The sequence below is a fragment of the Corythoichthys intestinalis genome, chromosome 10 (genome assembly GCF_030265065.1).
Source record: "Corythoichthys intestinalis isolate RoL2023-P3 chromosome 10, ASM3026506v1, whole genome shotgun sequence".
Taxonomy (NCBI): Eukaryota; Metazoa; Chordata; class Actinopteri; order Syngnathiformes; family Syngnathidae; genus Corythoichthys; species Corythoichthys intestinalis.
The window spans coordinates 25,127,526-25,146,392 of NC_080404.1; the positions used below are offsets into that span (position 1 = coordinate 25,127,526).

The window sequence follows — 18,867 nt, forward strand, 5'->3', positions numbered from 1 at the left end:
ACATATTTTTTTTTGTTTTACACTTATTTAACTGTTCTGATGGTAAATATTTATTATTTTACGGAAAATTATAGTATTTTTCTCCAGTTCTTCAATATACATTTTACCTAATAACTACGATTTTTTTATGTGCGTCTTACCTTTTTATTTTATTTATATATCTAACTAACCTTTCACAGTACAAACTCACGCTGTTAAACAAAACTCCATAGCACTTTATTTGTAAGCATCTTGTGTAGGGATAGGAATCGAAATCCGATTCCAATTCCCAACCGGTTCCTAATGTTTCGAGGCCTCGACATCACAATGAAAAAGCCTTAACGATCCCTTTAACGATTCCCAAAGGCGCGTATTGCGTCGTCACGTGACGCGACATGTCTTGTTGTCCAGACGCATCAAACTAGCATGGCGCCAAGAACCACTCGCTCCAAAGTTTGGCTACACTTCACCAGGAAAGTGGGTGAAAATAAAAGGTTACGATGGTTTAGCACGAGCATTGCAGCCGTAAATATAACAATGACAGCACATAGTGTCTACACTTCACGAGGAAAAATTACAACAAAGCGACTTGCAGTCATTGCAAGGTGGAGGTAACTGCGTCGGGAGGGAATACGACTGTACTGTCCTCATTGAGACGCAAAGGCTCAGTCGTGGCTATACAGAAACTAAACTCCCAAATGACGATGCAGAAGAAGTTGCTATAATATGCTGACTTTATTCAGCCGTCGTTATGACACCATCACTTGAAGAGTGAAACTAAAAGGAGAAACAAAACAAATCAATTTCATCCCCAATAACAAACAGGTTCGCAAAAAAAAAAAAAAAAATAGCAACAACAACAACAACACAAAAGATGATACATACAGGCGTTGCCGCTGTAGATATTTTACAAACATGAACAAAGAACGTAGGCTCGTAGCAGTGTTTCCCTCTCTCACTACCTCGCTCACTCGCTTGGTTTCTTTGTAGCTGCACTTCTTCTTCGTGTGTTAGCACGCTTTTTTTCATGCGAGCGCGTTCTTCTTCGCGTGAGGAAGCGCAAGGGCGCCCCCAGTTGAGCGTGAAAGCACTCTAAAAACCACAGGTCCCCATACTACGGCCCGCTATCTGGCCCCCTGAACGATACCAGAGAGCATTTTGATTTTTTTTTTTTTTTCCCAATAGTGTTATTTATTTCCTGGCTTTTTTCTGTGAAGAACCCAGAGAGGGTTATTTGGTTATTATCTATTTAATTAATAGTGTTATTTTATTTTATTTTATTTTATTTACTTTTGTTCCGTGAAGAATCCAGAAAGGGTTATTTGATTGTGGCTTTCTGAAAAACAATACATTTTTACATTTAGGCACTCCTGCAATCGTCACACTTTTTCTGTTCATTCTATCATCAGAGAAGGGAAAAGTTATGTGGCCCTCACAGGAAAAGGTCTGGGGACCCCTGCTAAAAACTAAAAGGCATGCATTTCAATATAATGGTAAATAATACACTTTGACACATATTACCAAAGGCAGAACAACGACCTATGTGCCGTGTACCTTTTTTTAAAATTTCTATTAGAAAAATGTTTCAGTAAAATGTTACACATTCTTGTGTATTTGCCACCTATTTCGACAGTTAACATTGAGACCTTGGGCCTCTTTTGACCTCGTTGTGAGTTTGTAAGGTCGTGACTTCTGATTAAGCAAACTCGATGCCAATAAAAACGTTTGTTCTTCTTTCCCCCCAAATTAGAATCGATAAGAGACTCGATAAAGAATCGAATCGTTAAGCAATATCGATAATGGAATCGGAATCGTAAAAATCCTATCAATTCCCATCCCTAATCTTGTGACAGTGTCATAAGACTATCATAATAACCCAGTTCCTGCACCCTAACCTCAACCTAAAGATGTTTGAAACAATGTCAACTTTTTCATCAAAAGTGACATCATTTATTACATGACACTTAATAACATTTATTCACAGGTGTCATGTCATAATTATGACACTGTCAATAAAAGTATTCAAATAAAATGTAACCCAAAACTCACGACTCAGAAAATGTTCTGAACCTTGTGCAGGTGAAATTTACTCTTTGGTTGCCATTGACGGCCGTAGATGTCCAATCCATTTGAAGTGGGAGTGGGACGGGGGAGGGGTCCCACCTCCACCCCCGCCCTCCCACTTCAAATGGATAACTTCCACAGTTAACATTCCACAGTTAAAATTCTAGCACCAATGTCTGACTCATACCCCACAAACTTCTATCATGTTGTAACACTTGTCTTCAGAGGAACATCTTCTTCTCCTTTTCCACTACACAAAAATAGAAAAATCACTCATCAGCATTAAACTATCACGCTAACGCTTACGACACTAGTCACGCGACCCACCATCTGGCCCGCTCCACGTCCCCAACGGTCTCTGGCAGCCGGACGTGGAGGGTCTCGGGCAGCCAGAGCGCCACCAGGCCGCAGAAGACTGCGCCGGCGCACAGCAGAATTTGAGGGAGGAGCGTCCACACGTTGTCCAGGAGGAGAACCAGTGGCGCCATAGATACTCCCACACGACTCATCACGCTCGTAAAACCCATGCCGTTCTGTCTGAACACAAAAACGCACGTAATACTCACGCAATCTTCAATATTGACAGCATTTTTACCTGAGCACAGTAGGGTAAAGCTCTGTGGTGTACAGGTAGATGGTCGTGAAGGATGCTTCGGAAAGGCCTTTTCCCAAAACCGCCACCGCTGATCGCACGTGCCACAAATCTTTAACAACATCCAAAAAAATTTGTTTTTTTTCTTTCAACAAAAGCTGCTCGACTCAAGCCCACACATGCCATAAATAGTGAAAAAATATGGATTCTTCCGCTGCTTAAAAACAGTCCCTCATGGGAAATTATTATATAATGCTTTATTTTTTTATTTTTTTATTTTTTAAATAGCTACATACAAAAAAATTGATTTCTGGAGTTTAACCCACCACTACTTGCTAACATATTTCTCACAACCTTAATGGAGTATATTTATGATATACGTTTAAAATGTGACAAGCATAATTTCAAATACTAACTCCAATGTACTATATTTACCTTATATTTAATGTCCTCAATGTCCATCTATATTTACAGTACATTACAGTATATTTCATGACTGTACTCCTGGTTTTCATACGTTTCTCATTTAAGACATTTATATTATAGTTCAATCTAAAAACTAATAAATACATTAATTAAAAAATTGGTAACATTGAAGATAAAAACCATACTTACAAACTAATTAAAACAAAAATGTGATAAAAAAAACTTGAATTTCAAAACAAAATAAACAAAATAATACAGTATATATTTAGATTAATATATTTTTTAAATTAAGTATATAATTAGTAATAATTAATGTACTGAAATTTTAAAAATTCAAATAAAGTAAAATAAATAAAAAATAATGTGTATACACCACAAATGTAACATATTTGCTGTCGATACATGCCATTTTCACTTCATATTTAAGTTCATTACACCTTTAATGTAATACTTATTTTCATTGTTATATTTTTTTATTTATTTACTCACTCACTTCTAATGTAGCATAGTCTTCTTGATATGTAATGCTCTCTACATCTGGTCTATGCCATGAATGTTTATACACCTCTAATACGCCATTTTTTACATGTTTTTAAATGTACCATCCAGACAATTTATGTTTATACATCTTTAATATACTGTAAGAACATCTTTTCATCTTAGACATTCAATCATGTGGCTCTTTTGAGCTGCCGAGTTTGTCACTAGTAGATGTTCAATCCATTTGAAGTGGGAGGATTGGCAGATAATCGCTGCCAACCTTCCACTTCAAATGGATTGGATGTCCAGTGCCGTCAATGACGACCAAAGAATTAATATCAAGACAAAATATTTACCCCATACTGAATTCCTGTAAACATCTGGCGTGTCATATTACTATACTTATATACTATAATATAATATACTTGACATGATATTCACCCCTTGGGACCAAAATGTTGAGCCCGATGCAGGTTCCTGTCAGCACCAAGGTGCTGACCAAACACGGCCGGCGACCGATCCTGTTTATCAGCACGGAAAGCAGCAGCTTGGCAGGAACCTCCACGGCGGCGTAAACGAAGTGCGTCAGGTACAAGTTGAGGCCGAAGCCGCCCAAGTTTAAGCTGATGCCGTAGTACGTCACTGCCGTGCCGTACCTGCCCAATGAAAATCAAGATGGTAGATAGATACACAAATTTTCTTTTTTAATACAAGTGGCAACTACCATGCGATTCCGGTGATCAGCGAGATTTTTCTTAGCTTTGGCGTCTGGAACAGGTGAAGGAACGTGTACTTTTGGTCCTTATCCGAAGTTTCCATGTCGGACAAAGCCTGTGACCACAAACACACAGAGACAATATTAACATTAATAAGCAACAGAACATTCGATCAAAGCATCGTGATATTTCTGACCTCTGTGACCTTTAACCCACTCGTTTCTCATCATTTAACCTACCTTATGAATTTGCGTTCAATGAGCTAATCCGTTAGCAATTTATCGGAAAATTCCTTGTCTGACCTCTGTGACCTTTGACCTCCTCATCCCAAATTTGAACTCATTAGGTGCCACTGAAAGCATTAGACGTCCAATTCGTGAATGAATGAATGTTTATACGCCCCTAGCGACGTAAATGGTACTACAGGATAAGCATTCACCGATAGCCCTCATCCTTTCATTACCCCTCCTACTACAAATGGATTGGATGTCCATCGCTGTCACTTCAGTGAATGAGTGAATAAATAAACATTTTTTTTATTATTATCATTTTAATTAAAAGAGCATATTCTCTAGGGTCTGGCATCGTTTGAATTAAAACGATTTCAATTCCACGTTTTGATTCCGGTTACGAACGATTCTTGATTCCGATTCTTTTAAGAAGCAGGGTCAAAAAAAAAAAAAAAAAAAGGGTCAGGGTCAAAAAATGTATAGTTTAAAAATTTATTAGTTTGTATTAATGTCTTAACTTTTCGATGATTTTTTAAATGAAATGAAATTAAAATAAATTATGATTTATGATTATTATTTATTAATTATTATTATAATTTATTGTCAATACAATTAATATGAAATTTATGAAGTATATGAACTTCTCACAGGGCTATTTTTAACTTGTATATAAATATCGGTCTTTGAACTTGAATATGATGATGTTTCTTTCCACAGGAGTGCACTTTCACAAAGATGTTATTTTTCAAAAGCTCAGAAAACATTTACACATTCTTTTGCCATACATGTACCTTAGCAGGGAGCTACGACGAAGCATTAGTATAAATTCTTCTATTGATTATAATTTGAAGATTTTTTAATACTGTTGATTTTAACGGTGGCATCTACTGCTCTAAGATGGCGGCTGTTTACTAACGCCGGCGAGTCTGTCATTTCGCATCTAGTTCTCTATACATGTTTTAACGCCGCTGAGTCTGTCATTTCGCATCTAGTTCTATATACATGGGATATCTACCATAGCCCGACGTAATAATACGACTTATTTTACTATTCCTTCCATTAATCCATCCATCCATCCATCCATCCATCCATCCATCCACTGCTTAATCCCGGGTCGGGTCGCGGGGACAGCAGAAGACAGAGGTTTTGTTTGTTTTACTTACCTGGTTCTGACGGTGCAGCCATGGTTGTCCATGGTTGTAATTAAGTTGCAACGAATAAACATGCCTTTCTTGTGGCTTCTTCGTGGTTTTCGGCAGCAATTTTTTCCGCTGAGTGTTCAGGGCATCGAAACATGGAATCGAAATTTAAAAATTCGAACGGTTCCGGGAGCATCGGAGTGTTAGAACCGTGTCCCATCGATGCTCGATGCCAAACCCTAATATTCACAGTTTGTCTTCCCTCCTTTTTGGTTACATAATGGTAGAATTATCTACTGATTTCTCACTTGTTTTATTTGAAAAATTAAAAATAAAAAAACAAAAAGGAAATATTTGCTATTAAGAGACTTTAAAAAGTGGTATCACATTAAAAGTTTGTTTTTCATTTAGAAAAGTTTCTAAAGTCAGACTTTTTATACTAAAAAAATGTACATTTGAAATGTTACAATGATCACTTGACAAAAAATGATTGACCACAAACATACCTCCATTTGGACTTTGGACAGTTTAGGTCTGTTGTTAAGTCTGGCGCATCTGTCCAGGTAAAATTTCGCTTTTTCCGCGTCGCCATTGGTCAGAAGCCATCGGGCCGACTCAGGCACCCACCTGCATTATGACGATAGACGTCATCACATTCCGGCATAAGACGTTGTCGGTTGTTGGGTACTGACCACCAGGTGAGGATGCCAAAGGCCAGCGGGGTGGTGACGGCCACAACCAGCGGTCGCCAATCATTGATGAAGAACGCAAAAGCGCCCAGCAGCATGTTGCCTAGCGACCACGTCAGGCTGCCGATGATGCACATGGACGCACGGTGAGATGAGTCCACCCACTCGACGCCTAAAATTCAGTCGTATGTAAAACGCAGACCTCCGATGGCCAAAGCGCATACAACACAATGAGCTGCGCAATGTCCATTAAAATATGAACCGTAAATGGTGTCTTTCTTTGAATGATCATGTTCCTCTGCGATTGACGGCGATTGACGATGGCAAATATTCGCTGCCAGCCTCTCCCGGCTCAAATGGATCGGATTTTTATCGCCGTCAATGGCAGCCATCGAGTTAAAACTTTTTGGAAAAATTGTGGACTCACAGAGGGTGATGGAGATGAGGCTGAGACCCGCCAGTGCAGCACCGCTGAGGAACCTGAGCACGGCGAAGACTACGTAGGATTTGGCCGACGCACTGGCCAAGCCGAACGTTAAGGACAACACGTACGAGATCAACAGGCTCCATTTGCGCCCGTAACTGCACACATAAAACAGCACTGAGTGACAACTTGGCCAATCTATTCGCTTGGTGTTGACATACGAGCAAGTTTCACACATTGCCCAAAAAATTGCATCTTCTAGAACAGGGGTCGGGAACCTATGGCTCACGAGCCATATCTGGCTCTTTTGACGGCCGCATCTGGCTCGCAGACAAATCTTTAATTATTAAAAAAAAAAAAAAAAAGCCTCGTTATAATCCTTTGCGCGTTGCGCAAAACAGCAACAATCCCCGGCAACTAGAAAGCCGGTTCGCAGTTATTTTAGTGGGAAAGTGGCAAACATACATGTCGTTGCGTCTATCTATGTATTTATCTGTCTATCAATCGCATTGGCAACGCAGATGATGCAGACATTGATCGAGTGGGGCCGCCGTATTTTGCTGTCAAAAAGAGCGGCCGATGTGCGCATGTGCGTAGTAATTTTCCCACAGTTTTAGTATCGTTTTCCCCGCTAATTTTAGAAACCCCTTTTGAGAAGATGGCAAAAAGAAAAAAAGACGATGAGTATCGTACTTTTCAGCAGGAATGGACAGAGGAATTTGCCTTTGTGGAGAGAGCAGGTTCTGCGGTGTGTCTAATATGCAACGATAAAATTGCATCTATGAAAAGGTCAAATATAAAGCGGCACTTCGACACCCGCCATACTACATTTGCATTGAAATATTCGACGGGGGACAACAGGAAGAAAGCATGTCAAGAGCTTCTTACAAGAGTGCAAGCTAGTCAGTAGCAACTCCGTGTTTGGACCAAACAAGGTGACTGGAATTCGGCTAGCTTTGCTGGCGCTTTAGCAATTGTGAGAAACGGGAAGCCATTCGCAGATGGGGAGTACGCCAAAGCATTCATGCTTGATGTTGCCAATGAATTTTTTGGCGACTTTTCGGATAAAGACAAGATTATTAAACGGATAAAAGACATCCCCTGTCAGCAAGAACTGTTCACGATCGTACCGTCATGATGTCAAATCAAACTGAGGCAACGCAAGTGAAGGACGTAAATTCGGCTCCATTTTTTCACTCGCTTTGGATGAGTCAACGGACGTAAGCAATTTATCACAGTTCAGCGTGATCGCAAGGTATGTTGTCGGTGACACATTACATGAGGAAAGTCTGGCAGTTTTGGCTATGCAAGGAACAACAAGAGGGGAGGATTTATTCAAGTCCTTCATTGAGTTCGCTAAAGAAAAAAAATCTACCAATGGACAAACTTGTTTCGGTGTGCACTGATGGTGCTCCGTGTATGCTTGGAAAAAACAGAGGATTCATGTCGCTTCTTCGTGAACATGAAAAGAGACGTATCCTAAGTTTCTCAATGCCTGCATCACGCTTAACCTCATCAAGTATCAACCAGACTACAAAGCCATCAGCAACACCATGCAGCACCAGAAGTCGCATTAATGGTATGAAATATTCATCATTGATTAGCAACAGCATAACAATGTTATTAAAAAGAATTCAGAGACTTATTGTACTTTAAAAATGTTGAAATTACATAAAATGCACACATTACTCATATTTTTAGTTTTAAACATATTGTATGGCTCTCACGGGATTACATTTTTTTAAAATGTGGTGTTTATGGCTCTCTCACCCAGAAAGGTTCCCGACCCCTGTTCTAAGGAAGATGGTGAGATGCCGCCAAAGCACTAATTAGTCAATTGCATTCCATATAGGTATGGTCTTCCAAAATGAACCTCCCTCGATCACTTTAGCATACAGTAGTTGTTCATACCGAGATGCCACGAGAAAACGCTATTTTCATTCGAAATAATACATACTTTTCCTAAATGAAACTTTTTTTGCAATTAGATGACATAAAGCACCGATTTTCTACTCCGTACGATTACAGTCTTCCGAAATGAAACTCCTCCTCTCACTTGGATTTAGTTTTTTTCATGAAGATGCCATACGATGGCACTAAAGAACTTCTTTTGCCTCAATGCACCCCTGTTTGGCCAAAATAAAGCTCATCTTTTCATTAAAACAAAAACAAAAAAAAAACAAAACAAAACAAAAAAAAAAAAAAGAGTTTTTTTTTCACTAAATTGCCATTAGGTGGCGTCAAAGCTCTACTTTTTAATAGCCAACAAACCGAGAGGAGGAGAGAGGGAGAGAGATGGGAGAGAGGAGAGAGAACTATGATCTCCCACTTCAACATTTTTTACACAAGATGGCGCCAAAGCACTAATTTTAATCCACTACGCCTATTTTCGACCTAAATGACGCTCCGGCTTTAACCCTTTCAGCGAGTTAAAGCCGTGCCAATGTTTATTCTTGAGTGTTCTTTTATCCTTGTTTTCCTCATCAGACAAAACTTTTCGTCTTTTTTTGCTCTGCCACCCTTGCAGATTTCGTGCAAAAGCATTCGCATTGACATCTTTATAATGAATAGGGAAAGGGGAAAATGATGAATGCTGTAAAGCAGTCAGCACATTTGTAGTTTTTTTTTTTGTGTGTGTGGCAGGGTTCCTGCACCCTCCTCAAAGTTAATTAGTGCTGATGAAAGCGATACATACCCCCTCATTCAACTAGTTGTCAGTCGACATATCATCAAAAATGTTAGGAAAATATTTCATAAAGGTTGAAAAGTTGCCTAGTGTTGGTTTAATAAAAGCTTAATTCAATTATATTAATCCTATTATAAAACACTGTTTTTTGTTCAGGATATTAAACTCATGACATGCTCTCTGTAAGAGTTTAAAAAAAAAAAAAAAATTGTGAACGAGAAGTTCAACAGTTTTTCTTTTCACTCACTAAGTTGCCACAAGATGGCAAGAAAGCTCTTTTGGATCCAACAGACCTACACTGCTGGCAAAAAGTTTTGGCACCCCTGCAGTTCTGTCAGATAATGCTCAATTTCTCCCATAAAATGATTGCAATTACAAATAATTTGGTAGTAATATCTTCATTCATTTAGCTTGCAACGAAAAAACAAAACAAAAACAAAAAACAATGGGGAAAAAAAATCATTATCATTTTAAACAAAACTCCAAAAAATGGGCTGCACAAAAGTATTGGCACCCTTTGAAAAATCATGTGATGCTTCTCTAATTTGTGCAATTAATAGCACCTGTTACCTACCTGTGGTACATAACAGGTGGTGGCAATAACTACATCACACTTGCAGCCAGTTAAAATGGATTAAAGTTGACCCAACCTCTGTCTGTGTCCTTGTGTGTACCACATTGACCACGGAGGAAAGAAAGAAGACCAAAAAACTGTCTGAGGACTTGAGAAATAAAATTGCGAGGAAGCGTGGGCAATCTCAAGGCTACAAGTACATCTCCAAAGACCTGAATGTTCCTGTGTCTACCATGCACTGTGTCATCAATAAGTGTAAAGCCCTGTGTGGCTGACCTCCCTAGATGTGGACGGAAAATAAAAATTGAAGAGAGATTTCAATGAAAAGTTACGCGGATGGTGGATAAAGAACCTCGACTAACATCCAAACAAGTTCAAGCTGTCCCGCAGTCCGAGGGTACAACAGTGTCAACCAGTACTATCTGTCGGCGTCTGAGTGAAAAGGGACTCTATGGTGGGATACCCAGGAAGACCCCACTTCTGACCCAGAGACATAAAACAGCCAGGCTGGAGTTTGCCAAAACTTACCTGAGAAAGCCAAAAACGTTTTGGAAGAATGTTCTCACAGCAGATGAGACGAGAGTAGAGCTTTTTGGGAAAGGGCATCAACATGAGAGTTTACAGGGAAAAAAGCGAGGCCTTCAAAGAAAAGAACACGGTCCCCACAGTCAAACATGGCAGTGGTTCCCTGATGTTTTGGGGTTGCTTTACTGCCTCTGGCACTGGACTGCTTGACTGTGTGCATGGCATTGTGAAGTCTGATGACAAACAACAAATTTTCCAGCATAATGTAGGGCACAGTTTGAGAAAGTTGCCCCCCCCCCCCCCCCCCCTCCTTAAAGCTCATGGGTTTTCCAGCAGGACAATGACCCAAAACACACTTCAAAAGCTCTAGAAAATGGTTTGAGAGAAAGCACTGGAGACTTCTAAGGGTCCAGCAATGAGTCCAGACCTGAATCCCATAAAACACCTGTGGAGAGATCTGAAAATGGCAGTTTGGAGAAGGCACCCTTCAAATCTCAGAGACCTGGATCATTTGGCCAAAGAAAAGTGGTCTAAAATTCCAGCATAGCATTGTAAGAAAGATGGACACCGGAAGCGGTTGTTCGCAGTTATTTTGTATAAAGGTTGTGCTACCAAGTATTAGGCTGAGGGTGCCAATACTTTTGTCCGGCCCATTTTTTTGAGTAAAATGATTGATTTAATTTTTTTCCCCATTCTCTTTTGTGTTTTTTTTTTTTTTTTTTTCATTGCAAGCAAAATAAATGAAGATATTATTACCAAAGCATTTGTAATTGCAATCATTTTCTGGGAGAAAATGAGCATTATCTGACAGAATTGTAGGGGTGCCAATACTTTTGGCCAGCAGTGTATGTTCAGCCAAAATTAAACTCCTCTGCCTTTTCAATTTTTTTTTAGTTTTTTTTTGCACCAAGATGCCACAAGATGACAGCAAAGCACTATATTCCACAGATATATTTTCTGCCTAAAGGGGCCTCCCCCTCTCTAGTAAACATAGTTTTGATACAAATTAATGTCCTTTCTAAGCAGTAAACATACTTTATTTACAAACTATGCTATTTTTTTTTTCATACTGTTTCTGAAAATGACTTACTTATCTGACAACACGCCAAACACCACAGAACCGAGCGTCAAACCAAGGAAGAAAATGGTGTTGGTGGTTTGGGGGAGATGCTTCCAGTCACAAACTAGATCCCACTGCAACAACATAAAAAAATCAACATGAGCATACACTGCAGGGGCGGCACTTAGGGGGTTGGTTGCTGAGGGTGCAGCCGCACCCGGGGCCAGCCCTCATGGGGGCCCAGTTTGCGGGTGTAAAGGGGGTGTGGTTGGGTAAGGGGAGGGTCTAACAGAAAGGTACGATGATGAGCGGAGCTGTAATATAGTGTTATAATATCGCTGTCAGCCCCCGCATCTGAGGGGCCCACAACAAATTAGCACCCCCTCCCCCAACAGACACACTACATAGTCATTTAGAGGAGGGGCCACAAAGGAGTGGAGTGGCCCTCAGATAATTGTCAACTAGCAACCCCGCCCTCTGTCGGACAGTCAACTCAGGGGGCCAGTTTTTACTCATCGCACCAGGGCTCGTTTCACATTTATTCCGCCACTGATTCATTGCCAACCCTCTGTGCTCATATGGCAAAATCGTACCTCAGTTGCGATGGTGGAAGAAAAAGTGGAATTGTCGTAAATCCACCCGTAACGACACCCGGTGGTGGGCGTCTCCCCGGAGTCATTTGCCGCTAAAATTTGGCATGATGTTTCGTCACCCAGGTCCGCCGACGAGTCCCATGGACCGATGCGGCACCGGTGAGATGGCACGGCGGCGATGAAATTGTTGAGCAGGAAATTGCAGGGGAGAACGATTCGTGGGATCACCGCGAGAGCCACCAGCACCCCCTGGAAGGGCCCGAAAGAGCCCACCTCAGCGAGGATGGTGTCGAACGACATTCCAGCACGGTGCGCTTTTGACTCTCACCAGAAGACCAGTTTTTCATTTAAGGAGGCGTACTAATCACTAACACTACCTTTGAACAACACGTGGTTACCCATTACAGGACAAATGGTTGACTTAGTGAGAGACGTGAAGGATGCACAAAATCAGTCATTTTGACATATAAAAAAAGCTAAATTGTTGAGACTTTAAATTTGTTGTTGCAGATTAGAAATGTCTCCATTCGGTTTAATTGAAAAAATGTTTCCAAACCTTTGAATGGTGGTGTATTTTAACACTATTTTCTGTATAAAAGATTGACAAAACTATAATGGAGCCTTGAGAGTTCACACAACCTAAGATGATGATGAACGATCAACCATTTGGTGTCTAATCATCCTTTTAGGGCAGGGGTCCCCAACGACCGGGCCGCAGACCGGTACCGGTCCGTGGCGCATTTGGTACCGGGCCGTGCAGTTATAAATAATTTATTATGACTGCATTCTGGCCAATTGACTTTGACCTGTGCCGCTTAACACACCAATATCCCTGTCTACTCTAGATATACAACTACAGGATAGGAGGTCGTCATAGAAATGCATTGATTGCGCTGTTAGCACAAAATCTCTTTTGTATATCTATGCGCGCTGGACTCGATAATAACGTATGACGTAGGTCGTCGCCAATCACATTTCTTCCCGGAAATAATTAGCCCCCACACTACAGGGTGACCCAAAAAAAAGTTTACACTGCCATAATACAACTTAAATGCCATGTTTATTCATCTTAGAATTAGAATTTAATCACAAATTATACATTATTGTAAAGAACATGTACAGTACACTCTATTTTTCAATGTGTCCTCCCTTACATGTCACAACAGCCTCCAGGCGCCTGCTGAACGCTTGACAGGTCTTCTTTATGTAGGATGCTGTCATCTTTTCCCAAGATCTAACAATGGACCTCTCCAAGGCTGCCACAGAAGTTTGTGGCTTCTTACAGGCACTGCCCTCCACAGTTGCCCATATGCTATAATCCAGGGGATTGAGATCTGGACTCTGGGGTGGCCACATATCACCTTGTCAATCAACTTTTTGGTCCGCACGGATCGGGTTTTCCAGACCCAGGTTTTCGTGAGGCTGTTCCAGTATCTTTCAACTTCTTTTTAACTTTGTAGACTGCACATCTGGATATTCTCAGATTTGCTGCAATCTCAGTAGGTGTCAGACCGGCGCGCAGCAATTCAGGTACAGCTAAAGTTTTCTTCATTTTCAGCAGAAGCACAGGAATTGTAGAGACGAGAAATTATCAGCTGCATTGAGTGACCTTAATGAATCACTTAAGCATAGCAACCTATTTAGATATGTTTCAATGGCTTTTAAACAAGCAGTCAACTGAGTGTAAACTTTTTTTTGGGTCACCCTGTAGAATGACTGAATAACAGACGTCTTTGGACAGACTTTTTACGGGGAAAAGGGAACCTGACGAGCCAGAAGATGTGCCTACAACCTCGAAGAAAACAACATTTATGCTACTTCCCAATCACTAAAGACCCACGAACTGCGAAGGAGTGAATTCGTGACCCGTATGTGAATAAACAGAGTTATTCGAGCATGTCTGTGGAACAGGAATATCAGCTTGTAGAGATCGCAAATCACGGCGACTTAAACGTACATTTGAAACAACAACTCTATCGAAGTTCTGGATTAAAGTCATTTCGGAATATCCTGACATCGCTAGGAGCGCGCTGAAAACTGTGCTACAATTTCCAACATCGTGTATTTGTGATGCTAGCTTCTCACTCTCCCATCTCGGGACCATCTCGTCTCAACGAAACAAACTCAGGCCTCCCACTGATTCAGCGGGTGAGTTGCATTTTTTCCCTGTACTTAACACGACGGGGCTAAAAACAAATGCTATTTTATAGCTGCTGTATTTTTCTGCCGCACATTGCCGGTGTTCTGACAAAGTTGGCATGCGCGTAACTTTAAAAAGGACCGCAAATGCAGCGATTCCAAAGTACACACTACAAACTTTCTTTAAAGAAAGGAATATTAACTTACGTTTGCCATGTCAGGTGCACACAACAACTGCACGTAGCCCTCTCACTTAACGACTTCGCCGTGTCGTTAAGCATTAATTTATGCCATTTCCGTGTTGCACATGTATGTTTATGATGTAAATAGTTTTTTAGCACCATTGGATAACATTGAGAGTCCAACTGAATATAAAAGACGGCTTTTTTCACCGCCACAAAAGCTTTGAGAGCAAAATTTTATAAGGTTGCAAAATTTGACAGGACACCGGTCCTTGAAAAAAAGACCCAAATCACACCGGTCCGTGGTGCAAAAAAGGTTGGGGACCCCTGTTGTAGGGTGAATTGAAATGAATGTATCAATAGGAGACGTCAAATCCATTTGATGTGGGAGGGATGGCATTTGATCATTCACTGACACCCTCCTACATCAAATGGATTGGACGTCTAGTGCCGTCAATGGCAGCTAATGAGTGAAGCAGAGTCTGACCAAGCCATGATAGAATTACTTTACATTCAAATCAGTATGCAGACATTTTGTATTAAAAAAACTATGCATATGGAGGAAAACACTCAGGTGACTTGAAGTTCCGTTCTGAGACCCCCAATTTGGCCAAATTTCAAAATTGTCCGATATGCATGTGTCATTGGAAATCTTAAAATCTCAATCTCAATCAATCTCAAACAGCAAAACCCTAACTGGAGGCGAGAGCACGCGAGAGCAGGATTAAAGACGCCACTATATTATCGCGTACCTACCTCGCGATCCAAAAACTCCATGTAGCATGTATCAACGAGTTTCAAGACACAGCTGTGAATGGCCACAGCCAGATTTTTTGGGATTTTATGGGTGAAACATGGTGATATAACAAGGGTCGTGATGCAGAAATAGCAGACAACAAGGAGTGGTTGAGATTTTCTTTTTCATATAGTCACCCTTTTAAACGTTATTTTTCAATTTTTCTTTGTTTGGATCGATTATTTATCATCTAACATATTGGGGAAAATGCGATAGTAACAAAAAAAAAAATACAATTAGGCGATAGTTATGAGGTAGATATCCGTGACTTCTTTACAGACGCCAAATTTTTCATTGTGACGTAATTCGTTTAAAAGTTTAAAATATGCGAGTGAATAATGTTTTAAAGTCGTTTTGCTTTTTTAAGCTAAATATTAGACATCAATTAATGATTCTAAGCTAAAAATGACAGACATTTTGAACAATAAATATAATTACTTACCTTCTTTTTATGGCTAGGTTGAAACATAAGCGGTTGCGCGACGCACGTAATCGAGGGTTTTCAGGGTAAAACGGACAAATTAAAAATAGTTTGGGGGCTTATATGGGCAGCATATAGACATATTGTTCTATCAAACACAACAGTTGTTTTGGCTTTAAATACTGCAGTTTCTTTTAAAGAGGAGTGCAAGAGCAGAAACTGCTTTTCAGTCTTGTCCGTGTTTTCCGCCATATACATTTTTTTAACGTGGTATAGGTGCAGTTTTGGATGATACCACACTGAATTGAAATCGTGAGCCAAGGATGGTATAGGTGCAACACAAATTTTTAACCTGAAAAATGACCTTCTTTAACTCATTGGCTGCCGTTGACAGCGAAAGACATCCAAGCCATTTAAAGTGAAAGGGCTGATCACGCTGAAAAAAAAAAAATAATAATCATAGTAATAATAAAATCTTTGCATACAGGTGATAAAAGTTAACTTTGGTTACCATTGAAGTCTGCTAAGGATAAATAAGTCAATTATATTCGTAGCAGGAGCATGAAAAGAGCCACATTATTGGACGTCTACAGCCGTCACTGGCACTGAAAGCTCTTCCCTCAAAGCCAGGCCTCCCAGTCAATATGTACCGTAGACAGTCACAGCTTAATCATTATGCTATTGGTTTGACAAAATGAACTGCAAAACATTTACAACATAGATAGCTTTAGGAGTTACTGTGGTGAAACTAAAAATAATTTAACTTGACAAACTTGCACTTTGCACTTTGATTTGGCCAATCACAAAAGCTGAAAAACACCTAAATGTTTAAAACCTTTCAGATTTAGTTTATAGGCAGATTTTTTTCTTCATCCATGCATCAGTCCTTAAAAACAAAAAACAATGCATAAATGATGCAGCCACACTGATGACCTCTAGAGGTCGACAGTCTAACGGCGAACGTCAACCAGACAGCCAGATGTTGACTTTCATACGTTGGAAAATGATCATTTTTCGATAGATATTCCTAAAGGACCTAATTTCTTTAATTAAAAAAACACAACCAAAAAATAGAAAATACAAAAAACTTCATCAAAAGATAAAAAATAAAATTTTAAAAATGGAAGATTAAAAACAATTTAAAAGAAAATAAAAGGTAATAGTATATTATGATATATATTTATATACATTTAAATATTTATAACATAATTTATTCATGACAAAAAAAAAAAAAAAAAAACAGAAAGGAGAACATTTCTTTTTAATCTTATTTTTTACTAAAATATATACTATTTTCACTGATTTTTTTTTTAAAAGAAAAAAACTTTTCCCAAAAACTTTTGGATTCCTCAAATTGTTCGTGTATATTCTTTAAATGTAAACTCAGACATCAAAGCGTTAAGAAAAAACATTTCCATACAATACGTAACATTTTTGCTTTTTCTATAAAAACACTGAAATACTGCATTGACATGCATTAAAATATGAAACAGGCATGACTGCAATGTATGCTTTTGGAAAAGGCTACTGTAATTAGAATTGTGAGCAAGTAGGTAATACTATCAAGACAAAAAAGAAAAAAAAAAAAAATGCTGTTTTGGAACCGGCATGTCAATCAAAATCTTATTAACAGTATTTTTTCCTCAAATTGTCTTTCATTTGGAATGAAATGGATTCAAATTTCAAGGCGAGACGGCAAATGTCCAGAAAAAGACACACAAACAGAAAGTTCTCACGAGAAAGCTGACACCGTGCCTCCGCGGAAGTCTGTCCGCCTGCTGTGTTTGGCTTGACGTCCAATCCGAAAGCCGATGAAGAGGCCCCACACGTCATCGCTGCCTCTCGGGGGTCTACGCTAAATTGGCCACCAAAGTCAACACAAAAAGGTCAAGAATTCATTTGAATTGTGGCAGCAAGGGACAAGTGGTAGCATCCACTCTTTGGAGATGATGATGCTAACATTAGAGCTGTCATCAAACGATTATTTTGATTATCAATTAACCCGTTGATGCCTGAACTTAATCACTGCCATGGACAATGATAGACGTTTAAAACAATTTGACTGGGAACGTTCAAGCGCTGCTAGTCCTCCCAGTCAAAATGGATTGGAGTCAGTCGTCTTCAATAGCAACCAAATACAGTGGTACCTCTACTTAAGACATTAATTGGTTCCGGAAGTAGTCTCCTAATCCGAAAATTCCATAAAGTAGAGATTGGTTTTCCATATAAATGCCCTAATCTGTTCTAAGCGCTCAAGGAACGCCACATTATATCTTATAATCGAGGTAAAACCGGACTAAAGCAACAGCAAAACACATTTGAATCATTTCATATACCTGACCTGTTAATACCTGTTATGAAGTAGATAATAAAACAATGCAAAGGGAAAATATATATATATATATATATATATATATATATATATATATATATATATATATATATATATATATATATATATATATATATATATATATATATTAGGGCTGTCAAACGATTACAATTTTTAATCGAGTTAATTACGATTAATTAATTTTTAAGCTGTAATTAATCGCAATTAATCGCAATTCAAACCATCTATAAAATATGCCATATTTTTCTGTAAATTATATATATATATTCTGTAAAATAAATTGTTGGAATGGAAAGATAAGACACAAGATGGATATATATATTCAACATACGGTATATAAGGACTGTAGTGGGCATTTCACTCTACTGTCATTTAAATCTGTCTATGCTGTCCTCACTCCGAAGCGTCTACTTTTTCCAAAGCTAGACAGCTAGTGAACAACGCCTTAATAATCAGACTTCTTCCTTTTTCATCTGATCTATTAATAAAATGGCCTCAAACCATTGTTCTCTTTAGACCGTAGTGAAACTACAAAAAAAAGTACACATGCATTGCATTAGCAACAACGTTAGCTTAGCACGCTATACAGGTTCACTAAACATAAACAAAAAGCGTCTCATACAAAAAATATAACATTTTGCTTACTAACATAATATGTACATTCTTTACAACAACCGTACTTACGGACAAATCTTGTCCAAGGATCATATAAGCACAACATTACAACGTAGGCGTCAGCCCGAGACATCATGCAGCCATATTGAACTGGCAAGAAAGCAATAAACCATGTCGCAAAGCG

General features: G+C 39.2%; 1 protein-coding gene across 1 annotated transcript; it reads right to left on the reverse strand.

Annotated features, from left to right (window-relative positions):
- Positions 1-2,196: 2,196 nt before the first annotated feature.
- On the reverse strand, positions 2,197-12,477 carry LOC130923246 (solute carrier family 22 member 7-like). The gene is made up of 10 exons (XM_057848794.1): positions 12,178-12,477; positions 11,615-11,718; positions 6,743-6,897; positions 6,319-6,487; positions 6,133-6,253; positions 4,266-4,372; positions 3,983-4,197; positions 2,639-2,747; positions 2,371-2,580; positions 2,197-2,293 (listed from the first exon to the last, which is right to left on the reverse strand). Exons 1-10 carry the CDS (start codon positions 12,475-12,477, stop codon positions 2,245-2,247), a joined length of 1,539 nt encoding a protein of 512 aa, XP_057704777.1. The 3' UTR covers positions 2,197-2,244.
- Positions 12,478-18,867: the final 6,390 nt, after the last annotated feature.

Bases quoted from the DNA above. Each gene is read 5' to 3' on its own strand.
- LOC130923246 (XM_057848794.1), bottom strand. From the start codon at position 12,477: ATGTCGTTCGACACCATCCTCGCTGAGGTGGGCTCTTTCGGGCCCTTC. The intron at 4,373-6,132 runs GTATGTTTGTGG...TTGTGGTCACAG, and splicing joins TGTCCAAAGTCCAAATGGAG to GCTTTGTCCGACATGGAAAC. The intron at 2,294-2,370 runs GTGGGTCGCGTG...ATTTTTGTGTAG, and splicing joins GACGTGGAGCGGGCCAGATG to TGGAAAAGGAGAAGAAGATG.